This window comes from Lissotriton helveticus, chromosome 12, assembly GCF_964261635.1.
Source record: "Lissotriton helveticus chromosome 12, aLisHel1.1, whole genome shotgun sequence".
NCBI lineage: Eukaryota > Metazoa > Chordata > Amphibia > Caudata > Salamandridae > Lissotriton > Lissotriton helveticus.
In genome coordinates, this window is record NC_136073.1 from 802,917,289 (window position 1) to 802,943,187 (window position 25,899).

At 45.9% G+C, this 25,899-nt stretch overlaps 1 protein-coding gene across 5 annotated transcripts in view; it reads left to right on the forward strand.

The window, feature by feature from the left end:
* ANXA9 (annexin A9) overlaps positions 1-25,899 on the forward strand; it is a 155,132-nt gene that overhangs the window by 89,720 nt on the left and 39,513 nt on the right. For 3 of the 5 annotated variants that reach the window (XM_078669119.1, XM_078669117.1, XM_078669116.1), the window contains 7 exons: positions 1,047-1,109; positions 5,768-5,864; positions 11,324-11,418; positions 14,642-14,755; positions 16,432-16,522; positions 20,477-20,556; positions 21,805-21,864. In XM_078669119.1, the coding sequence (XP_078525245.1) occupies positions 1,062-1,109; positions 5,768-5,864; positions 11,324-11,418; positions 14,642-14,755; positions 16,432-16,522; positions 20,477-20,556; positions 21,805-21,864 (585 nt within the window). In that variant the 5' untranslated portion in view covers positions 1,047-1,061. Of the gene's footprint in view, positions 1-621; positions 805-830; positions 854-1,046; positions 1,110-5,767; positions 5,865-11,323; positions 11,419-14,641; positions 14,756-16,431; positions 16,523-20,476; positions 20,557-21,804; positions 21,865-25,899 lie in introns of those variants that run through there. The other 2 variants (XM_078669120.1, XM_078669121.1) reach the window with 2 other exon arrangements.

The window sequence follows — 25,899 nt, forward strand, 5'->3', positions numbered from 1 at the left end:
CACCCAGGGCCTGGTGGGAGTACCCGCAAAGCCAGATCCTCTGCTTCCTAAGAAGTAAGAGGGTGGCACTTATGTGTAGCGGCAGGTCATTCCATGCTTTAGGAGTGACGTCATTTAGTTCATCTGTAGATTCATATAACGCAGCTTATCACCCGTGAGGGTATCCAGGCGATTTGCCCAGAACCACAGGAAGTTGCGCTTGATGGCAAGAACCGAACCCGGATTCCCAGCTCCCGAGTCAGCAGCTCTGGCCGCTGCGCCACATCCTCAGAGAAGGCTTGACTCCACCTGTATCTGAAACACAAGGGGGGCCAGACTGGAAACTAAGATTAGCCCTGGAAAAAAATATTCGTACCGATAACAGGAGAATGCGACTAGAATGTGGTCAAGGGGCATAGTGTGTCGTGGCAGCCTCCCCCTGCTGTGAAAAACGCCCCTAGCATGCAGCCTCCCGGGAAAGTGCCCGAGGGACCGAATGGCCAGTCCAACCTGGCTGAGGTAAAATCATGTGTGGGGTGGCTTTTTTTCCAGACGCTGCCTGAGTCTTTCATACATCAGACCGGCCCCTGCCCACCCCCTCCGCCTGCCATAGTGGGGCGGGAGCGGACAGGAGCTGCCATCCTTCTCCCCAGCGGGCACGGTGCGCGCAGGGCCTGGCGCCAGGCCCCAGATGCATTGTCACTGTTGATCTTGTGCACAATCCAGATCCAGCGGCGGCGAGGCGGGACGAGCCGCGGGTGGGGCGTGGGTGCGCTGGGAGGGCACGGAGGGCACCGCCCGGAGAGGCAGAGGCGCGCTCGGCAGGTAGGTACCGCAGATGATGGGTCTGTGTTTGGAGTCTGCACCTGGGCAGGTAGGTCGGTGGGACAGGGGGTGTTTGGGGAGGGGGCAGAAAGGATGTGCTTTGAGCCACCGCCCAAAGCTGCCATTGGTTTCTAATTAGACCACCTTTGCATAACACCCACTGTTACATTATTCGTGACTTTTTACGTCATCTACTTTTTTATTCTTGTTGTTTCATATTGCTTTTTCCCCCTCTTTTTCAGTGCTAAAACCCCAGGATGTCTCTACCGTTGGAGATTCTCGGACAGCTCTCCCTGGCAGATAAAGTGAGTGTGTCTCTGAGATGGGTGCTCTGTGAAATCCCGGCGCTCCCGCGATGCCTGTGTGATCTGGGTGCTGCAGTAAGGGTCAGATACTCAGGATGCTACGGCCTGGCTGCTGTGCACGTGCTGTATGCTATTGAGAGGCGCGTGCCAGTGGGAGCCACTTGCAATTGCAGAAATTATCAAATGATCTTTCAAACGTTCACCTGGTATTAATGAGATGCAGCCAGTGGCCAGACTCCCACCGCAGACCAGGAACCCATTAATTGATAAATTGTGGGTCAGGTGTGGCAGAGGAAAGGGGGTGGAGTCGCGAGGGGCAGAGCTTGGAAAGCAGAGTCGTACAGTGTATATATATATATATATATTCACAAACTTTCGGCGATACAACCAGCGCCTCCTTTGATCGCGCCGGGCTGCAGCGGGGTTCGCCAACCCCCCTTAATCCACAAAACAGTCGTTTTCAGGTTCCAAACAACAGACTGCAGCCCATATTCATGATCTTCAGATGAAATTTATTATGGTGTTTGTGCCATAATATATTTCATCTGACGATCATGAATATGGGCTGCAGTCTGTTGTTTGGAACCTGAGAACGACTGTTTTGTGGATTAAGGGGGGTTGGCGAACCCCGCTGCAGCCCGGCGTGATCAAAGGAGGCGCTGGTTGTATCGCCGAAAGTTTGTGGATATATATATATATATATATATATATATATATATATCCGCTGCAAAGAAATTGGCAACAAGGACATATGTGACAGTAAACCTGCTCTAGATTACTTAATCAGTCACAAAAGTCTACATTTTAAAATATCTTACAGGGTTAAAAGCAATTCTTTAAATGGGCAGGAACTGTTCGCAACAGAGTACCTACAATTCTTCAATTTGAAAGGCAGAGTACTGGCACTTCTCAGTACTGCTGCAATACATTTAATGGGAGAGTACCGGCACTTTTCAGCGCTGCTGCAATGCATTTAATGGGAGAGTACCTGCACTTCTCAGCGCTGCTGCAATGCATTTAATGAGAGAGTACCAGTACTTCTCAGTACTGCTGCAATACATTTAATGGGAGAGTACCGGCACTTCTAAGCGCTGCTGCAATGCATTTAATGGGAGAGTACCTGCACTTCTCAGCGCTGCTGCAATGCATTTAATGGGAGAGTACCGGCACTTCTCAGCGCTGCTGCAATACATTTAATGGGAGAGTACCAGCACTTCTCAGCACTGTTGCAATACATTTAATGGGAGAGTACCAGCACTTCTCTGCGCTGCTGCAATGCATTTAATGAGAGAGTACCGGCACTTCTCAGCGCTGCTGCAATGCATTTAATGGGAGAGTACCTGCACTTCTCAGCGCTGCTGCAATGCATTTAATGGGAGAGTACCGGCACTTCTCAGCGCTGCTGCAATACATTTATTGGGATAGTAGCAGCACTTCTCAGCGCTGCTGCAATGCATTTAATGAGAGAGTACCAGTACTTCTCAGTACTGCTGCAATACATTTAATGGGAGAGTACCGGCACTTCTAAGCGCTGCTGCAATGCATTTAATGGGAGAGTACCTGCACTTCTCAGCGCTGCTGCAATGCATTTAATGGGAGAGTACCGGCACTTCTCAGCGCTGCTGCAATACATTTAATGGGAGAGTACCAGCACTTCTCAGCACTGTTGCAATACATTTAATGGGAGAGTACCGGCACTTCTCTGCGCTGCTGCAATGCATTTAATGAGAGAGTACCGGGACTTCTCAGCGCTGCTGCAATACATTTAATGGGAGAGTACCGGCACTTCTCAGCGCTGCTGCAATGCATTTAATGGGAGAGTTCCTGCACTTCTCAGCGCTGCTGCAATGCATTTAATGGGAGAGTACCGGCACTTCTCAGCGCTGCTGCAATACATTTAATGGGAGAGTACCAGCACTTCCCAGCGCTACTGCAATGCATTTAATGGGAGAGTACCGGCACTTCTCAGCGCTGCTGCAATACATTTAATGGGAGAGTACCAGCACTTCCCAGCGCTACTGCAATTCATTTAATCGTAGCGTGGCAGCACTTTGCAGTATCACAATGGTCCTCTAAATAGCGAGTACCTGCACTTCTATATTTCCATTAAAAGAATTAAATTAAAAAAAATAGTAGGTGCAATTTACGTCAATATTTGTGCAATTAATTGAGCAAGCGCATCTTTTACATAGGGAGTTGAACAAAGTTAAAAACCTGTCCCAGGTCATAGTTTCTCTTAAGTGCTTGTGGAGTGATAACACACTGTGCACCTTGGTTTCCTTGCTTTGCTATTGCACTTAGGTTAAGCTCCAGATAGCTTCCATCTAGCCATCTAGTCAAACACTCGTCTGGCTGATAGCCCTTTACATCAGGCTTTTTGTGGGGACCAGCTGTACGTGTAAATAAGAAAGCCCCCTTGTCGCCTGCATGTGGCTGCTCTGAACAGAATGCAGACAAGGTGCAAACGCTGCTGAAATGTGAGTAGGTGTAGGAAAATGACACTAGGAGAAATTCAGCCTATTACAGTGGGGATATAGCTGCCGAAACCGGGATCCGTTGCGATTCCTCTACAGTTCAGCACTGCTTGCCACATAATTTAGTCAATCCAACTGCATACATTGGTTTGCACTGCTGCATAGTTCCAGTGGCCCATGTTAGAGTCCAGGCTTGTCCTGATACCAGATTGATTCGATCATCCTCATATTTGGCATTATGCGTTGCACACTATTGCATGGGCTTTATTTCGCCTCCCTATCAAGTCTTTGAATCTTGATTGCACGTCTTTTGATATTCTCACTTTATAGGGTAACTACCACTATAAATAGTGTATTTAAAAATTCAACTGTCAACTTTCATTCACTTTCAATAATGTAAATATTTTGTATGTACATATGTAACCTGTTGAAATGAGCTAATGTAAAGCGTTCTAACATCCCTTTCAATAATGTCAGCGAGATAGAAAATAAAACCCTTATGTAGTGCCCGGTATGGAAGACCATTTGTAGGTAATGATGCCTGCTGGACTGTAGTGGGTGCTGTGAGACCGATGTACTTACGGTACCCCTGTAAAGTTTGAGTTCCGATACCTGTACTTTTGGTTCTGCTACTCTTTTTTTTTTTTCCCCTCTCTCATACAACTGTCCTTCCCATTCCTTCTTGTACCTAAGGGATGAGTGACAACTGCTCTGTGCTTGAATGGTCCCTAACCTCTAAACTAGTCTCCTCCATCTGTTTGAGCGCTGTAGATCAGTGCTGTATTTGAGCCGGTGGCTACCAGTGCTCAGCACCTGCACCTAATTGTTAACACCGACACTTATGACAGTCTGCCACATGGTGGTGCTGTCTGTCTAATTTAGAGATGAAGACAACAACAGTTGTTTATTAATTCAGTACACATTACAAATAACTAATACCTCCCATCCAAACCATTCTTGCAACTTTAGAGGCATGGAATAGCCTGAATATCCACACTTGTAGGAGTGTGATGGTTAGTAGATATGTTGGTACTTTCATTGGCAGCGCTGGCAGGGTAAATGGGTGGAGTAAGCTGCAGCGGCCTCCTGACGAGGGCTATGGCACTTATTTTGTTTTCCAAATTAAGCGCTGCTGTAGAGGCTCTGTGCACAGCTAAGCCCTTGGGAAACGATTAGAACTTTTGAAGGTTGAGAGCTCTGTTGAAGGCAATGGAGCAGCAGCGAGTTATAAACATTGACATAACTTTTCAGTATACAGCCTTAGACTCTCCATCCCCTCCCTCTCCAAGACCTGTAGACTGGAAGGGATTGAGAGAGGAAAAGGCTGTGGGTGAGGGCATGCAGAGAGCTTACCTCTCTCCGTTCTCCCATGTGGCACTGGGTGGGGGGGGCTAACTTCAGCCCCCTTGAAGCTCCCTCTTTTTCTGTTTTATGCTTGTCACATGACCATGCACCCAGCAGCAACAGTTCTAGAAAGACAGCAGGAGCTGTGATAGGCTCAGCAGCTTCTGCGCTGTGGGGGTTTTAAACTCACTTGGTATCTGTGGCGGCTTTTCTTTTCAGTTGGGGCACTCTGTCCTCATCGGGGAGAATGTTCTAATAGCCTTATAGCCTGCAGTAGAAGACTATACCGACCATTAATATTCCGCTCCCTTGTAATATGCCATCGCATTTGCTTGGACCAATAATGCCTTTAATGAACCTCTAATGGTCGGCAGCTCTGATGGATGGTCTAGATTGCAAAATGGTAAGATCAAAGCATATCCCGACTGTCAGTGTGTAGCTCACTGAGCTATATACCCCACATCTAATGATATCTACCCTCTGATAATGTCATTCAATGCTTGTATTTTGGGTCAGAAGTAGTGGTACCTCTTTGGAGAGAGTGGCTGTGTACATGCGCTCCATGCAAAGGCTCATGTTGATGTGAGCTTTGTGGTTCTCTCCATGGCGCTGAGAACACAATGCCGCTTTCTCTGTAATCCACAATTAAGAACTGTAGTATGAATTTTTCACAGGTGTGCTTATAAATGTTGGAATATTTGGAGTGCATCTCTCATTGGTGGGAGGTATTGGTGGGAGGTAACGCCATATCCGCTCTGTATGTGACTGAGCCTGGTCGGTCTTCTGGGGTAGCACCTCAGCTTGCCACCCTTGTCATTCACTCTCCCTTATTTTGACTAGGTCGCAGCTTGGGGGACCCTCGGCACCGTGAAACCCCACCCGGGGTTTGAACCGCAGATCGATGTGGAAGATCTTGCAGACGCAATAGACCAAAAAGGTACAAGTACACCTAATAGAAGCCAGCACAGTGAACTGCTCTGCCGAGCTCAATCGCGAGACAAGTCGGTGATCTGGCCGTGGACAGGATTTAACATCGCAGCACTTAACATCATTATTCGTGTTACATATTTTTTTAATATTGCATGATCTATTAATTGATTTTAGAACTCTTCATAAAAATGTGAGCATCATTGTTTAATATCTATTGTTCTCCTGAGACTGCAGATATGTCTGTCAGTGTGTTTTGAAATATGTGTTTTTTTGGTTTGCGATTTTTATTTTCACACACAGTGGAGGATTTATTTATAGAGAATATGTCTCGTTATCCCGCATGCTTTTTTTACGCATGCCTTTACTCCACATGTCGGAACAATTACTTCCTCCTTGGGGGCTGGATGTTTGAATATTATAATTTACTATTCCAACTCCAGTCTGTGCATCAGTAGGGAAGGTGTTGGATTTTAAATACAACACCTTCTGACCCCTAGAGCAAGTTGTTGTTCTGACTTGCGGAGTAATGGCATGCGTTGTAACAACACAGTCGTTGTAACAACCGCATTATAATGGCATGTGGTGTTCCAGTTTCGGGGTAAACTATGTTTTCCATTTATTGATGTGTGCACTGATGATGGACCTGCAAGGATGAGCTTATCAGGTGTGCCAATTAATGCTCTGAAGAGCAGTATCGTCATTGTGAAAGTGTTCTTTTTTCAGCATAGACAGAAAAACGATGTGCTGTGTAAAACATCCATTAAAGTTTATTATTTGTTTACGGAAGCTAAACATTCTGCAAATGAATTCAGCATTGTGAATTAAAATTTACAGTTAACTTCTGTCTAGTCAACAACAAGTTTGAACATCCAATAAGAAGGCCTAAACGTTATATATTCACGGAAAAAAATAAAGGTTACAGTGTCGTTCTAGTTGGGCTCAGATTTCACTGTTACATAACCATAGAAATTCAACATTTATAGTTACCTGAGCTAATTAGAAGTTATGCCCCTGCAATGCACTTCTTATGACCTCACATATTACATCACTCATGACATGGTCAGTGACATCACTGATGACATCTCGAATGACATCATTGAATACATCATCCAGGGAGTGATTTCTAAAAGTTAAACAGATTTACTAAGATACTACAACATTCAAAGGACTATACTTTGTGTACTGCTGAGTGAAACAATTTTGAACATATATTATGTGAGTGGCTGTGTGACTGTGTGTATCCGTAGTGTTAGAGTGGCTCTATGGGTGTCTGAGTGCTTGTATGGTTGAGTGAGTGGCTGTAGGGGCGAGTAAGTAAATGTGTGTGTGGTTGTGTGCATGAGTGAGTGGATGAGTCAGTGGTGTATGGGTGGGTGAGTGGGTATGTGAGAGGCTGTGTAGGTGAGTGATGGAGTATGTGAGTGGCTGTAGGGGTGACAGTGCATGAGTGGTATATGGATGAGTGCGTGGGTAACTGAGGGAATGTGAGAGTGGCTGTATGGGTGAGTGTGTGCTTGCGTCTCTGACTGTATAGGTGAATGAGTACATGTCAGTATCTGTATGAGTAAGTGAGTGAATGTGTGAGTAACTGTATAGGTGAGTGAGTGGCTGTATGATTGACCGAATGGGTGAGAGAGTAGGTGTGTGAGTAGTTGTATAACTGACTGGCTCAGTGTGTGATTGACTGTATGGGTGTGTGAGTTAGTGTCTATGTCTGTTTGACTGGATGTGTGAGTGTCTGTATTAGTGAGTGGGTGCATGAGTGGCTATATGGGCAAGTTAGTGGTTGTGTGAGTGGCTGCATGAGCACCTCAATATGTGAATGGGTCCATGAATTAGTGAGTGGGTGTGTGAGTACTTGTATGGGTCTGTGAATGGATTTATGAGTGGTTGTGTGGAGGGGTATATGTGAGGTTGTATAGGGGTGTGGGTGGCTGAGTGAATGGTTTGGTGGATTATGCCATCAGTGATGTCATTTGAGATGTCATCAGTGATTTCACTGACATGTCATCAGTGATGTAATGTGTGTGGTCATAAGCACTGCATTGCGGGGGCATACGTTATAGTTAGCTTAGGTATCTATAATTGCAGAATTTCTATGGTTTAGTAAGAGTGAAATCTGAGCCCAACTATGACAACCCTGTAACCTTAGCTTTTTTCAGTGAATGTCTACAGTTTTTTAAATCCTATTTCCTAACGATAATGTCAATGTATCCTTCATTTTTTTAAGTGAGTTCCTAGGGTTTTTTGTATTTTATTTAGTAAATGTAACCATTAACTTTGACAGGGAGCGTGTGAGTGAGTGCATGAGTATCTCAGTAGGTCTGGGTGGGTGTGCGAGTCTCTGAGTGGGTCTGTGAGTCAATGCGAGAGTGCTTCAGTAGGTCTGTGTGTGGGTGTGTCTGAGTGCTCTCTGTTTTGGGCTCGTCTGCTCGTTCTCTGCTCATTTTCTGCTTATTCTACTCACTGCTGACCTTTATTTTGCCTCTTTCTGCTCGTTGCTGAGCATTATTTTGCCTGTTACTGCTAGTTTCACACCCTTATTTTTCCTCATTATGCTAGTTTCTGATCTCTATTCTGCCTCTTCCTGACCTTTATTTTGCCCCTTTTTGCTCGTTGCTGACTCTTATTTTGCCTCTTTCTGCTCATTGGTGACCGTTTTTTTGCCTGTTTCTTCTCCTTCCTGACCTTTTTTTGCCTCTTTCTGCTCATTGGTGACCGTTTTTTTGCCTGTTTCTTCTCCTTTCTGACCTTTATTTAGCCTCTTTCTGCTCATTGCTGACCCTTATTCTGCCTCTTTCTGTTCTTTTCTGACCTTTTATTCTACCTCTTTCTGCTAATTTCTGACCTCGATTTTGCCTCTTTCTGTTTGTTGCTGACCTGTATGCTGCCTCTGCCTGCTAATTTCTGACCTCTATTTTGCCTCTTTCTGCTCGTTGCCGACCTTTATTCTGCCTCGTTCTGCTCCCTTCTGACCTTTATCTGCTAGTTTCTCACTTTTTTCTGGCTCTATCTGTTCATTGCTGACCTTAATTCTGCCTCTTTTGGGTAATTTCTTACCTTTATCTTCCCTCTTTCTGCTCGTTTCTCACCTTTATTCTGCCTCTTTCTGTTTGTTTCTCACCATTTTATTCTGCTTCTTGCTGCTGGTTCTCACCTTTATTTTGCCTCTTTCTGCTAGTTACTGACCTTTATTCTGCTAGTTTCTGACCTTCACTCTGCCCTTTTTGGTTGTTTCTCACGTTTATCTTGCTCTTGCTGCACCCTGCAGACCTTTTTCTGCCTGTTGCTGCTCATTTCTCACCCCTATTTTGCGTCTCTGCTCATTGCTGACCTTTATTCTACCTCTTTCTGCTTTTTTCTCACCTTTATCTTGCCTCTTTCTGCTCGTTGCTGACCTTTTTTCCTGCATCCTTCTGTTCTTTTCTGACCTTTTATTCTAAGTCTTTCTGCTAATTTCTAACCTCAATTTTGCCTCTTTCTGCTAGTTGCTTACCTTTATTCTGCCTCTTTCTGCTAGTTTCTGACCTTTATTCTGCCTCTTTCTGCCTGTTATTGGCCTTTATTTTGTGTCTTTCTGCTTGTTTCTGACTTTTCTGCCTCTTTTTGCTTGTTTCTGACCTCAATTTTGACTCTTTATGCTCGTTGCTGAACTTTATTCTGACTCTATCTGCTAGTTTCTCACCTTTATTCTGGCTCTTGCTCATTTCTGACCTTTGTTTAGCCTCTGTCAGCTCATTTCTGACATTTATTCTGCCTCTTTCAGCTCGTTTCTCACCTTTATTTTGCCTCTTTCTGCTCTTTTCCACGTGGACGGCGGGGGGAGCCTCTAGGCACCCACCGTCTCCACCAACTGCCTCCTCCTGCAGTAGCCGCCGTTGCTGCTAAACAGAGGGAGCTGCTGAAAGGCTGCTCCCTCCATGCAAGAGCAATCATTTTGTCAGTTTCCCTGCCCGCTTGATAGCGGGCAGAAAAACAGATGAAACCTCCGCTTCCAGCAAGCGAGAGCATTTTGTCAGCTCTCGCTTGCTGGAAGCGGAGTGTTTGCTCTGACTTGGTGGGAGCTGCCAAAGCTCCTGCCAAGTCCCAGCAAACCGGTATGTAGCGGGGGTTGGCACCACAGAACAGCAGGAGCACCCTGGGGGCCATTATTGACTCCAGGAGGGGACCGCATGGCCCCTCCCTTCTGGGAGAATGGGCTGGCCCAAGGGAGGTGGTGGTCTCCTGGGCCATATATGGCCTGGGAGTTGGGCCGCGCAGCCCCCTTCCTAGTTTTAATTACCTTTTAGGCCCCAGGGACGTGGTGGTCCCCGGGGCTTTGAGTGTCCACATCTCCTCCCCCCTCCATCCCCCTTATTTTTAATTTAGCCCCAGGGAGGTGGTGGTCCCTGGGGATCAAAAGAGCCCAGGAGGGGGGTCCGCACAGCCCCCTCTATTATATTTTTTTTAAAAGCCCCAGGGAGGTGGTTGTCCCTGGGGCTTAATAGAGCCTCAGGATGATGGCCAGGTGCGCCCCCTCCTTTTATTAGACCTTCATGCCCCTGGGAACTGGCCCTCCCAGGGTCCAAAAAGTAGAGAAGTGCAGGAGCCCACACTTTTCTTTTTTTTCTTTTTCGGCAGGAGCCGCAGATCCCCTGCAACTCCAGCCAACAAAAAAATGCTTCTTTGCTCCCAGTCAGGGTCCCGGTGGTAGCCTCCCCCCTCCCCCTCAAGAGACCTAAGATGGCAGCCAACACTTCCTGGTTGAAGTGTTGGCACCCAATAAAGCCAATCGCATTTCAGTACAGGGACGGTCGGATCCTTGGAGGATCTGTGTCTATATATACAAATTAATTTTTTTAATTTCTCAAAATCTACTAAACGGATTACCACCAAATAACCAAAATGGTTCTTTCTGGACCAAGAGCTACCTTTCTGCCAAATTTTGTGTGCTTCCATCCAGCGGTTTGGGCTGCAGTCGAGACTAAAATCTCTATGGACATTCACTCCCTCTCCCCTTTTTCTCTGCCCCCGCTTGACGGATCACCCTCAAAATTTCCATGTGCAACAAGAATCACTGGGGCACTTTTTAAATAAAAGTTTGCGAAGATTTGTCAACCGGTGCCAAAGATATAGGCAAGTCAACAAACGCTTTTCTTATGGAAACATGGTCCTAAATATAACTATCTACTGGCAACCGCCAGTAGGTAATATATAATATTCGAAATATGTCTCTGGGCCTAGCCGTAAAAATAAATTGGAAGTAAAAGCCTATAAGGGCTGAATGTACACGTGGTGATATTAGAATTCAGGAGCTTAGTTTCTCTAGAGCGAGCATTGTAAAAACTCCAGAAAGTCTGTTGTCTTCCTTCAGCTGCCGCCCGCTATTAGATCCCCTGGATGCACACGACTTGGGACACTGTAGAAATCATAACCAGTATTAGCATGTTATTCTACATATTGACACCCAACTCTGTTCCTCCCAAGCTGTACAAAAGGACATCATCGTAGACATCGTCACCGGGCGGAACAACTCCCAGAGGCAACAGATTGTCACCCTGTTCAAGACCCTGGTCAATGAGGTAAAGATGGATGGAGGGAGGGATGGAGTGAGTGAGGGTGAGAGACCATGGAGAGATGAAAAGGAAATACATATAACATTGGAACTGGGGAGGAGACGTGGAGAGGCTCAGAAGTGGAGGTGAGGTACAGAGATTGTTGGATCAGGGAGCTGGGAAGTAGAGGGATGAGGTACAGAGATTGTTGGATCAGGGAGCTGGGATGTGGAGGGATGAGGTACAGAGATTGTTGGATCAGGGAGCTGGGATGTGTAGGTGAGGTACAGAGATTGTTGGATCAGAGAGCTGGGATGTGGAGGGATGAGGTACAGAGATTGTTGGATCAGGGAGCTGGGATGTGGAGGGATGAGGTACAGAGATTGTTGGATCAGGGAGCTGGGATGTGGAGGGATGAGGTACAGAGATTGTTGGATCAGGGAGCTGGGATGTGTAGGTGAGGTACAGAGATTGTTGGATCAGAGAGCTGGGATGTGGAGGGATGAGGTACAGAGATTGTTGGATCAGGGAGCTGGGATGTGGAGGGATGAGGTACAGAGATTGTTGGATCAGGGAGCTGGGATGTGGAGGGATGAGGTACAGAGATTGTTGGATCAGGGAGCTGGGATGTGGAGGGATGAGGTACAGAGATTGTTGGATCAGGGAGCTGGGATGTGGAGGGATGAGGTACAGAGATTGTTGGATCAGGGAGCTGGGATGTGGAGGGATGAGGTACAGAGATTGTTGGACCAGGGAGCTGGGATGTGGAGGGATGAGGTACAGAGATTGTTGGATCAGGGAGCTGGGATGTGTAGGTAAGGTACAGAGATTGTTGGATCAGAGAGCTGGGATGTGGAGGGATGAGGTACAGAGATTGTTGGATCAGGGAGCTGGGATGTGGAGGGATGAGGTACAGAGATTGTTGGATCAGGGAGCTGGGATGTGGAGGGATGAGGTACAGAGATTGTTGGATCAGGGAGCTGGGATGTGTAGGTGAGGTACAGAGATTGTTGGATCAGAGAGCTGGGATGTGGAGGGATGAGGTACAGAGATTGTTGGATCAGGGAGCTGGGATGTGGAGGGATGAGGTACAGAGATTGTTGGATCAGGGAGCTGGGATGTGGAGGGATGAGGTACAGAGATTGTTGGATCAGGGAGCTGGGATGTGGAGGGATGAGGTACAGAGATTGTTGGATCAGGGAGCTGGGATGTGGAGGGATGAGGTACAGAGATTGTTGGATCAGGGAGCTGGGATGTGGAGGGATGAGGTACAGAGATTGTTGGATCAGGGAGCTGGGATGTGGAGGGATGAGGTACAGAGATTGTTGGATCAGAGAGCTGGGATGTGGAGGGATGAGGTACAGAGATTGTTGGATCAGGGAGCTGGGATGTGGAGGGATGAGGTACAGAGATTGTTGGATCAGAGAGCTGGGATGTGGAGGGATGAGGTACAGAGATTGTTGGATCAGGGAGCTGGGATGTGGAGGGATGAGGTACAGAGATTGTTGGATCAGGGAGCTGGGATGTGGAGGGATGAGGTACAGATATTGTTGGATCAGGGAGCTGGGATGTGGAGGGATGAGGTACAGAGATTGTTGGATCAGAGAGCTGGGATGTGGAGGGATGAGGTACAGAGATTGTTGGATCAGGGAGCTGGGATGTGGAGGGATGAGGTACAGAGATTGTTGGATCAGGGAGCTGGGATGTGGAGGGATGATGTACAGAGAATGTTGGGACAGGGAATAAGGCACGGAGAGGGTCGGGGTGAAATAAGGCATAGAGAATATTGGGACAGGCCGATGGGAATGCAGGAAGGGTCTGGGGGTGAGATGAGGTACAGAAAACATTGGAACAGGGAGAAGATGACCAGGAGAAGGATTTAGGTCAGAGATTGTTGAATCAGGGAGATGGGTGTGGAATGTCCGGTGAAGAGATGAGGTACAGGGAATGTTGAGACCGGGAGGTAGGGTGCAGAGTGAGTTAAGGAGCTAAATGAACTACAGAGAATGTGGAAGAGGGAGATGGGTGCAGGGAGGTTCAGGGGGGGGGGGATACGAGGTGCAGAAAATGTCAGAGCAGGGTTAGGAGATGTGAAGACTATCGTGAGGTGAGATGGGTTACAGAGATCGTGTGCACAGCAGAATGGGGCCCGGAGAAGGTCCGCCATGGGAGGGAAGGTACAGAGATCACTAGGCCAGAAGACGGGGTGCAGAGAGGATCAGGAGGGATGATGAGGTACAGATAATTTTGGAAAGGAGAGAAGTTTGTTGGTAGTAGAGGAAGTACTGAGAAAGGTGGGAGCGGGGATGAGGTCCAACAAAAGGCTGTAAGGGTTGAAATGCAGAGAGCGGATGAGGTTGAGAGCAGGTGGGGTAGTACAGAGAGTGGGAGTATGGGTGGTGGGTACAGATAAGGTTGAGTTTGATAGTGGAGCCAGAGTAGGGAGGGAGGACAAGGTAGACCGAATGTCTTTGGACAGTGGCCTGTCCACGCCTGTTGCTCCTACCTGGGCAGAGGACAGTAGGATTTAGAAACTGCTACTGGTGAGCAACATGGTGCCTCAATAACGCTTTCAGTGGGCATAACAACGGGCACTCCTTTGTGCCTAGTGGACGGGGCACCGGCCATACTTACAAGCACAAAACCATTGCATATTTCATGAATCCCAGTTATATTCCGGGAGCACCAATGCAATCCCAAGGGAGTGGGTGCAATACTCTGCATTCCTCAGAAATACCTTTATATTCCATGGGCCCTATATATGGTATCCATTGTGCTATAGTGGGCACACTTACACTCCGTAAGCAGTATACCAGACACACCTGTATAGGCTATGGGCAGTATAACAAGCACACTGTATATTCTCTGAAGGATACAGGACACACTTCTATATTTTGTGGTTGTTACACTGGGAGCACCTGTACATTTTGCAGGAAGGATATCAGACACTTCGGTATATTTCGCAGGCAGTATATTGGGCACTGTTGTGTTTTCTGTCAGAAGGATATAGTGCACTCTTATATATCCCGGCCAGGACATTGGCCGCTCCTGTATATTACATGCAAGAATTCTGGAGACTCCTGTATATTCTGTACGCAAGGCACTAGTCATCCTTCTAAGGGCAATGGGCGCAATGCAAGGTCCCATATTCCTCTGACGCATTGGCAGGCGCCGTCATACAAACCCAACCCTTGTCGCACAGGATGGAAAGATGTAGAATTCACATATGATTAATGTTCTGTATCCACAGGACCTGGTCCAAACCATGACCGTGGCACTGTCTGGCCACCTGAAGGACCTCATCGTGGGCCTCCTGAGGTGCCCTGCCCAGTATGATGCCCTCGAGCTGAAAGGTGCCATGAAGGTAAGAACCCTGCGCTGTGATGTTGGCACCCATCCTGTGCCCTTAAAGGAACATGTGTGTTTTGTAGTTTCAGTGGGCGCCTATCCAGTGCTTGGGCAGTGTAATATGTCATTTGGAGTGTTGTTCTATGAAGCGGTCAGTTGGAGTAGGGCTGAGTGCCTAGCTGGGTGCTCCTGGTGGGGCTATCTATTGATGTACTACTGATCTCCATCTATCTTCAATAAATCTACTTAAATATCACCAACCTTCGTGGAGTCAGTTACTACAGGCAGTTTAGGGCAAAGGTGTAGGCTTTGTACTAATGCCATGTCTGGAAGCTTGCCCAGGGTGAGGACAAACAAGGATGTGTGCACACTACGAAGTTATAGTAGCACGTGTGGCCATTCCAGGCTGCACCTTGGAGTGACCAGGCAGTGAATGGAAACAAGTCTGTCTAACTGAATGGCCTTCATTGGTATCCTATCAGAATTCAGCATCATTGATTGGTATCCTATCAGTATTCAGCATCATTGATTGGTATCCTATCAGAATTCAGCATCATTGATTGGTATCCTATCAGAATTTAGCATCACTGATCGCAGAGAGAGTAAATGTTCGGTAAACATTTCTCAGTTTAAAAAAAAAAAATGTTTAATCAAGACCCATTTTTATCGACATCCCGTATATGCAACCTACACCAGACAGGGGTGGAGTGGCATAGGTGGCAGAAGGACACACGCATGCACCCCTCTTAAAGGTCACGTCATTTCAGGACTCTTTTTAGCACACACTCAAGAGGGTCTCTTTTATGGAGGTCAGGCAGTATTTTAAATCATATTAAACTAATTCATATTGTAATAATCCCAACCCTGAATTTTTTATTTTAAAAAGACATTATTCTAATTGTTATACTTACACTAAGCCTTTTTCTAACCCCTAGTTTAAGTAATAGTAAGAACTAAAACTATATGAATTTTTAAGTTAAAAAAAATACTATATTCTAAACACAAAGTTAAAATTACACTTACATTTAAAGTCCAATTCTTGATCCTTTTGAGCAAAGCACTAAAATCCCTTAGAATATGAAGACTACAGATCGGCATTGGAGTACAAGACTTGCTTTAAATTGGTGGCGGAAAATCCGGCTCAGCGTAGGTCTGCATAACCTGGTTAGATGGTTTGGGAAATTAGGCACTCTCCAGAAAGTCTGAAATAAGATCAAAGTGCAGCAGCTTATCCCTCAGATGCTGGAGAATCTAGCACCATAAAATGACCCACAGCTTAATTGTACCCTGAAAAATTCTTAAGTTAATGCGAAAAATTAGTGGGAAACAGACTGATGGGGAAAGCACAACAGCACTTGTCAATGCTGCACCAAACGGACCCTGTGCCATCTTTAAACTTGTCCATTATTGGGAACTTAAATCGTTTTCTTTAATATGTATATTCATTTTGCACAACTCACCTAGTTTTATTGGTATATTGTTATGGTTTTAATTACCTTCAACAAAAAAGATTGAAAAATAAAAAATGCCCTAAAATTGATTACCGTTGACCACACTGCCTAGAAATCACAGAAGTTCACTAAACCATGATGTATAACAATATTATTAGTTTGCCACCTGCTACGAGCAGGCTGGCAAAATCAAACCACCAGTGCTAACCCATCAAAACACCATGTCTCATTGTCTGTGTAGGGCCTGGGGACCGACGAAGCCACCGTCTCCGAGATTCTAGCCACGCGAACCAACCAGCAGCTCCAGGAAATCCGAACTGTTTATAAGGAAGGTATGATGCTGGACCAGGTTTGCACATTTGTTCCAGACATTTTTTTTTCACCTCAAACTGTCTTCAAGAGCACGTCGACGCCCTCTGAGAGGCCTAGACTCACTCTTGTTGTGACCCATATCGTGCCTAAATATTCAACTGTGTATCTATTTGAACCAGATAAATACGACCGTATGCAATATATATGTGGCTAGGCCTACTAGGACTGTGACCTTTAACCAGTCATATTGTGATAAAATATGTAAGGTGCCCTCTCTTTATTTTTTCCATTTACTTTCCCTTCTCACTGATTCACACTGAGCACCACTATTTCCTTACACACCTTCCCCTTGGAGCAACCTTCTCTGTTTTAGAATATTGAATGTTGTATATATAAATGAAATTGATATATCACCAGCTAAATCGAAATACATTAAATTGCATGGTGAATCAGGTTTTGTTTTGTTGCATTTTGTCTATTTAATATATGAATAATGAACCTAGAATCGTTAGCTGTATAATTTAAATTGTATCACAGCTCGCCTACTCATTGATAAATTGTAATTTGATGGATTAGTGATTTATGACGTATCCAAATAAGGTTTGGCACCACTGTATTTTGTATCGCGTTACACCCAGGACCAGAACTGTGTAAACCCCATTTTTTGAAATGTCTTCAAGAGCAGGCAGCTCTAGAAGACCAAGTAGCCAATGAGAAGAAAAATCTATGGGAGAACACGTCCACCTGTAGGATGGTACAAGAGCGACTATCCGTGGTTACTGGACAGTATCTGTGGGGGTACTGTGGTTTACTACTGAAGTTCCAGGGCTTCCAACTGGGGACCCTAGTGAAACCCTCCTGGTACTAACTCTCCAGTGGCAACAAGGCCAAACAATCAAGACTTTTTCTAAGAGGTGGTGTTATGAATCCCAATGTACTCGAATATAGGCCTAGGTAGCTACAAAACTGTGGCAGGAATTAACGACTATGAACTCGATGCCCAGTCCGATCCATCATATCTGACAAGAACATGTATTTATTCACAAGTTATTTGGATTTTTTTTTAAAGGAATGTACTAGCTTTTCTTAGGCTAACGTGAAAAGTGTAAACATTGTTACAGCATTTAAGTATTATGTCCTAAATCTACTAAAGTTGTTTGTGCGGGCACTCACGTGACATGACCCAAATGATAGCGTCTACTAACCATTGTAAATGTCTGTGACCGCAGTACTACACCTCCAGTAAACTTGGGCTGACTTTTCCGTAAACCGATAACAAGTGGCCTTGCAGCCAATGGTCACAGAAGGATCAGTTGTGTGTGGGCCACATTTTATTTGATTATTTTTTATCTTGTCAATGCTATGATTGACAGGGAATAAACGCATGGAAATCAAGCGTGGCACCTCCCAAAACGCAGTCCAATCCAAAAAGCTAGGATATTTTTCATTTGAAAAGGACATAAGAAACCGAAGACCAGTTTTCACCTTGTTGGTCATAGTCAGTAAAGAGCAGCTCCATGTCCTTCACAGCCCAGACCTTGGTGTAACTTGCTCCTTAAAGGATCTCAGAAAAACCAAAACAGTGGTGAATGAAAGGCTTCTATTAATATCAAGAGCCAGAAACTACTCAGGGCCACATCTGAGCATTTTGTCTTTCTTCAGCTCCGTTCAGCTCCCTCCAAGACTAATTTGAATATGGCTAGCCCATGACTGTAGGATCACTGTGTGCAAAATGTGGTGGATTAGGACGCAGCCAAGAGCAACTACCGAAGCAGCCATTAATATAATATTTTCATTCAGTAAAATTGTTTCTTTACACAGCTCATAAGTTATCAGAGTCATACAGGAGGTGTGATTTGTTAGGTTAACAGCATAACTGATGACCTGGAAGTCGTAGAGTGGATGTGACCTGATGTCAGATGTTACATTGGACATGGAAGTTGTACAGCAATTGTGATGAGCCCAAAGTCACACACCACATATCTAACCTGGGGCCATATGATGGATGCATCTTTCAAAAGGTGCGCCCATCACAATTCAGGAAAATGTCCCGCTTTATGGTGAATCCCCTGCCCCAAGGGCAGAAGCGAACTCAAGGTGCCCTGGGGAAAGCGCATTCATACGACCAACAGAGAGGCTGCTTTAAAGCTGCTCAGCATTCATGTGACAAACAGAGAGGCTGCTTTAAAGCTGCTCAGCATTCATGTGACAAACAGAGAGGCTGCTTTAAAGCTGCACAGTGTTTTCACAGTGCAGGCGGTACCTGCCCTCACTTTTGAAGGAGATTAGAGATCCCCTTGCAGGCGGGTGCAGTCAGTGACTGCACCCTCACTGTTGAAGGGGATGCCTGAGGGGTCCATGGAACCTCCTTTCCCCCCATACCAGTGGGCTGCAATCAGGGGGCGTACTGGCAATGCTCCACCTTTTAGGCGGCGCACTGGCGGTCTGCCTCCTGAGAGCTTTTCTGGCTCTGCGCTCGCATCTATAATACGGCACGTGTGCAGAGGCAAAGGGATTCCCTCATTTGCATGGGTCAGGGCCCTCATTCAGATGAGGGAACGCCCGTTTGAGGAAGTGCTGGCGCTGTACGTGCACCAGCGCGTTCAGTATTACGGAAGAGGATGCACAAGCACCTGAGGCCCCTTCTGTAATACCAAAGTGCCCCAGGGGTGAGCAAAGTGGGTGCAAACACCAGTTGCCCTCCTATGCACTTCTATAATATGGCCCCTGGAAGTTTTCAGTAGTTCTGACCAGGAATCTATAAAGCCTATCAACTTTGTATTACTACAACTGAACAGACCGGGGAGTTAGTCTGAACAGACCGGGGAGTTAGTCAGTAGAGATATAATACATCAGATCTGACCTGGAAGTTATACTGTAGGCTATAACCTAACCTGAAGTCATACAATAGTTTCAGTGCTTAATTTGAGCCGGTGATTTCCAGTGCTCAGCACTGGCACTTTATCAACACTGGTACTTATGACAGTCTGCCACATGGTGGCGTTGTCTATCTAATTTAGAGATGAGCACAACAACAGTTGTTTACTCTTCAATATACATAAAAAAATGACAAATACCTGCCACCCAAGCCATTCTCATAGATTTGATGGCCTGGAATAGTCCAAATTGTCACACTTGTAACAGTGTGACGGTTAGTAATTGTGTTGGTATTGTCATTGGCGGTGCTGCCATGACAACGGGTGGTGCAAGCTGCAGTGGCCTCCTGACAAGAGCCCCGGTACTTATTTTCTTCTACAAATAAAGCAAGGATTGAGATATCTAGGTTATGTCACAGTCCTGATTCATTCATATCAGAATTGTTTTCAAACATATCATAGCTCTGACAATGAAGGCAGATACCAGATGTGGACATTGAACTCTGACGTTAGGACTCACTTGAACTAATAGTCATCCAGTTAAGCATCTTATTCAATTATTACAAACCTGGATGATCTGTTGTTGAGGAGTCACAAACAACATTACATGATCTCCAAGCTCACTTCTATATTAAGACTGTTCTATTTAAGCACTTTAATCATATTTATTAATATTATTTTTGAGTTTTATATAGCACCAGCTAGACCCAAAGGTATCAGAGCGCTTTACATGTTATGTGATAACGTTTACAAGAGGTACGTGAGGGGATTCATAAGAGTCCGAGTTTAACAATGCAGCATTAGGTGGTTATTAAGTGACACAAGTATAACACAAGGACGCACTGAGGAATGGCATTGGGGACGCAATAGGAGACTGAAAGTGTCATGTGTCCGTCGTGAAGGATCTAATCAAAGAGGGAAACGTAGAACAGCATGTGCGCATGTTGAAATAGCTATTTAGGAGTGGGCATTTAAGGTCCCGTGGACATCGCCTGTAGTTTGGTTTCTGCATGCGAAGAGTGGTTCCTTTATTGACGGATGTTTTGCTAAATTTAAATAAAGCCAGACCCTTGATAGCCCTAATATGTTTGTTTGTAGATTTCAAATCAACTTTGGAGAATGACGTAGGACAGGAAACGAGTGGTGAATACAAGGATCTCCTTCTCGCCTTACTGAAAGTAAGTGGATTGCGCGGCGTCGGCAGGCGATCAGGTTTGTGATCATGTGTATAGTGTCTTTTCAGTTTGTTCTTCAGGAAGACTCAAGATAATTTACATGCGATCAGAGTGGGGTTGTGGCCTCCTCTAAGCATAAAGGTGTAGTCAGAGCAATCCAGAGATATGAACAAGGTATGGATGTAGCAAGCACAGCATTGGCACAGTGCACTCGTGGATGGAAAGGACAGAACAGATCTAAGTAAGACAGAGGTGTCCACAGTAAGTTCATGAAGATTAAATCCATGATAGTTTTCAGAATACCCACTGACTACATAAGTGAGCTCCCTTTGGATTAATCATGTACATTTATATGGTCAAATATCCTGAAATTCTAAGATGGGTCTGACATTTCTGGATTTACTCTGGAAAGACAATCTATAGGTAGAATTAGAGCAGGAATCTGCTTACACTGTGAAATGTGTACTTGTTAGATCTGCAGAAGCACAGACAGGGTACCTTGGATCTAAAGTAACATATAGCAATGAAGTTAGTCAAAGTGGGAGGGAGGGGGGTTAGGGGGATGGGGGGGGGGATTCTTAGGGGTTTGGATAATAAGATGAAACCGGCTCCCAATGACGGTTGTTTGCCAAGTGAGTGAGTACTTACTATGCCACGATTCCTAATTGAGCATGGGGAACATAAGACATGAACATTATTTGACAGTAGCGTGGACATATATCTGTGCACGTAGATACTTGATGGGTGGGGGAGAGGGAAGTGTGGTTGTTGTGTAGTTGGATATTTGCTTCCTGTAATGAAAATCAATAAAATATGTTTAAAAAAACCCAATGAAGTTAGTCAATTTTTGCATGAGTTAGGACAGTCACAGAAATGAAGCTTGTGCGAGTCCCTTCTGCTTCTTCGTTAAAGCTTTGGCCAGGCTACCAAGGTCCAGGCGTCTCATTCCGAGGCTCCATAAGCATGAATACAATGTGAATGTCTCAGCTCAGCGTGAGACTGGTAGAGGTTCCGACAGAGTAGAGTTGGACTCCAAGGCATGACTATAGTAAGCAATCGATTATCTATTGCATTGTGCTTCGAACGCATGACGAGGCTCTAAAGTGCTCTGACTTTCTTTGGATCCTGGGATCTCTTTGAGAAGGAGGAGGTTTAGAAGGGTTCTGGGTGTAGTATGTTCTGTACCTCTGCCTTTACTCATGCTTTCAATGTCTTGAAACCAATGTGCCCCCTTTCTGATTTCACTCTCAGGGGACCCGCGAGAAGAATTCTGGAGTTATCGATTATGTGCAGATTAACCAGGATGCACAAGTGAGTATAAGTTTGACAATGATCTCAAAGTACAACTTGGGCGCCTTTCAACGCAGGGCCCAAGAACAAACACATGACTGCATGCCTAGTGATATTTTCTAGAGAAAGAATACATTCAGCTAACCTTGTTAAAGTAATCTGTATATGGGAACATGATAGTTGTTTATTTTGCGTAGAAGTTTTTTTTTTCTACGTGGGATGTCATTTTCTCTCCAAATTCACTTGTATGCCTAGAGCCATGTTGCATTGAGCGGCCATCTTTAAGTGTTACCGCTGCTGCATCTCTAGCTGCCAGCATGGTCATTGCATTGTAGCTCCGCCTCCACCTCTCATTCCCCACCCCTTCTCTGGTACCCTGCTTACAGAAGCATGACCAAGCTCAAGACTTTAAGAGAGGGGGAGATTAGAGGAGTGAATAATTGGAAGAAGAACACCTTCGGTAAGCAAGTAAACCTTTTCTAAAGCGCACAAATACCAAAGTGTCTTAGCGCTAATGGTGTACCTCAGTAGGGCAAATCTTTACAACAGCACCAAAGACATAGAAAATTGCACAGGCTCTTGCGGAAACCATTTTAGCTGCGCTAAAAATGAAGGCCTAGATGAGAGCTCTCTACTTCCTTTTATTTGGGCAAAACATTTGTTACAGCATTTTAAATGTTTCATTTACTTGCCATTTTCCTATTTCTCCTTGTGTTATTTGTATAACGTTCCACTTTCATAGTGTTGCATAATGGTACTTCTGGTGAGCTACAATCAGGTGTGTCCGTCCCTCCATGGCCAATGTTTAATGAGCCCTTTGTGCTTGGTTTGTCCTTGGACCAAGTAATTGCTTTTGCTAATGGAATTCTTTGTTTAATGTGTTTTATTTAGCTAGAATAAACTTGTAATCAAAGCACTGCATTAACCCACTCGTTGGACAGAGTAGGCGCGGCTATAAGAACATTTTGGTTAGTGCTTCCTTTCCCACAGAATAAGCATTGGCAATGCCAAGAGGTCTGGCTTTAAACTACAGATCCATGTGTGAAGCATACAGCTCTTGAATTACTTTTTTGCGCATATGTAAAAGCACTTACGTCTGGTGACATTCACTATATAAACAATGCCAGCATGCACAGAATACATGATGCCCTCAGTCTTTTCATTCACTAGTCTGTGTGCGTACTTTCTTTTTCTTGTAGACTATTTAAAACTGCAGAACACACTCCGAAATGTGTTCTGTATCTGCATTGACTATCCCTGACTAACATCTAAAGTAAACAAAGACAGATAAGTCATGTTGCAAATCAATACATAAGCTTTCCTTGAACGTCATGCTGTGTATCGCGCCCAGGTCTTTGCAGGCTTCTAACGCAACAACAATGGACCGGCATTTTCTCTTGGAAAGGTGTAATGCCTCATGCGCTCCACAAAAACCTGGCCGAACAGCATTGCTAAGAATTTTTTTTTTTTTAAAACAGCGACGCAGGGGTAGGTGGGAGGGACAAATGCTGCATTAAAATGCAAGCAGCTATGGCGCTGAAGCTGAACACGAGCAAACAGTAACACGAGTAGGAAACCAAGAAAAAATAGGCCCCCAAAAACAGATAAACAACAAAAGCATAAAGATAAAGTACTTTGTCCTTCCTTTTTAGGTTTCGCCTGGCGATCCGCTGCGCAGCAGCGTTCGCGCAGGCGAAATCTTTTGAAAACATATATGTGCCTTTGTCCCGCCTCTCACTTCCATTGGCTAGCTCCATAAATGGAGGCTAGCCATTGGAAGAGAGAGGCGTCCGTCATTGTCCGAGGTGATTCGTGGGTTTTCCGGCGATTTTTTTCCCTCTCCGCCCCTTGTAGAACGTCATTGCGGTGGTGGGCGTTTTTTTTTTTGTGCTAAGGATTGCTTTGTTTCATTCCTCCGAAGATGGCGACGGGGCCCGTCGACTTCTCGCATCTACTGGTACGTTGCAGAGCGTTCGGTCTTTGCGTGTAATTGCCTTGGCCGCTACCACCTCTGAGGGCTCCCTCCCACCCTCCCTAACACCAGAGGGCCCCTGGATGTCATCCGGTTTGCTGGAGCGTGCCATTGCCTTGGGGTCCCCTCTAGCCACTCTTCACTCCACCTAAGTGCCTTGTGACCCGTGAGGAGGGAGACCCCGGCTTGCAGCTTCCCGCTGCTGCGGACGGCGTGCCAGCTCGACTCGATGATGCTGCGACCTCACCGTCTGTGTCTTCTCTGGTGAGTTGCCTGTCGGCAGGATCGGGCTGAGCGTCGGTCCCCTGCCTTCTGTCGGGGACTCCCTGGGGCCAGCCTAGTGGTTGCAGAAGCGACTGCTCAGGCCTGGCAGAGAGCGGGAATCGGACTGAGGATCAGCAACCTCTCCACCCTCTGTTGCCACCCAGCTTTGTACACTGTGATTGCCATGCCCTGAGGCTCTGTACATGCAGCCGCTGTCCCTCCCCCGCATTCACAAAAATTAGTGGTCATCACTCTGCCTGGAACGTGCCTACTATCACTGCCTCACCAGTCCTCACTATCAATTCCCTGGCCCCTCTGGAATTGAGGTGCGGCATGCACCACACGTGGAGGTTGTGGCCTTGCTTGGAATGACTGGGCAGGGGTGTGAATTGGAATCGCAGGATTAGGTGGGGCCTTGGAGATTAATTGTCTTTTGAGACTGTTGTTACCTTGCCTCCGTGGCCCCTCGGCACCCCAGAATTGTTGCCTTGTACCTGGGGTAATCTTTACGGAGGGAAAAATGCCACAGCCTGTGACGCCCATTCTTCAACTGCTCGCTGTGATAGCTCAGGCCCCTGCATCCTGCCCTGACATTTAAGGCCCTGGAAGGTCTCTCAGGCCTGTTTCTGTGTGGGGTGACTCTTTGGGGGCGTGAGGTAAGGAGCACATAGAGCAACTCCAGGAATCCCTCATTGCCCTTTTGCATATCCACTCGACCTCTCTATGATGCAGAGATGCGACCTGGGTGTGTGTGTGTGGAATTGTCTTTTGAGACTGTTGTTACCTTGCCTCCGTGGCCCCTCGGCACCCCAGAATTGTTGCCTTGTACCTGGGGTAATCTTTACGAAGGGAAAGATGCCACAGCCTGTGACGCCCATTCTTCAACTGCTCGCTGTGATAGCTCAGGCCCCTGCATTCTGCCATTTAAGGCCCTGGAAGGTCTCTCAGGCCTGTTTCTGTGTGGGGAGACTCTTTGGGGGCGTGAGGTAAGGAGCACATAAAGCAACTCCAGGAATCCCCCATTGCCCTTTTGCATATCCACTCGACCTCTCTATGATGCAGAGATGCAACCTGGGTGTGTGTGTGTGTGGCTCTGGGTGTGTGTGTGTGTGTGTGTGGCTGGCTCTGGGTGTGTGTGTGTGTGTGTGTGTGTGTGTGTGTGTGTGTGTGTGTGGCTGGCTCTGGGTGTGTGTGGCTGGCTGGCTCTGGGTGTGGCTGGCTGGCTCTGGGTGTGTGTGGCTGGCTCTGGGTGTGTGTGGCTGGCTCTGGGTGTGTGGTAGTAATTGCTGTCTGCTGAGCTCGTCCGTAGGGTACAATAGGTCTCACATTTGCGAGAGATTAAGCTAATGGCAATGCAAATGACGATGCCATTTATTTATGTTTTCAAAACCAACACATAAATACAAATTTTGTCATTTACAATGCCAATAGCTCTAACTTTTCCAAAGGCGAAACCATTGCATTGTAAATGCTTGTTCTCTTTCCTTCCTCCCATGGAGCAGGGACCAAGAGGCAGGACTGACCACCAGCAAGCAAGGATTTTTAAAGGATACTGAGGCAAACGCATGAAAAGCAGAGGGTGGCCTTAAGCCTACAAGAGAAGTATATGCTAAAATATATATAAAAGTTCATGAATATGGAAAAGAAAATAATTTCTAGTCCAAGGTGTGCTGAATAGTATAGGGCCAAATAGACCATTATACACACAGTAAAAATATAAACATTGCACAAATAAACTTGAAGTGTCAGTGTACTTATGTTTGTGTTTTGGGGTGTTTGTTCCCATGCAATAGTGTGTGTGCGCGCCTGCACACGCATCA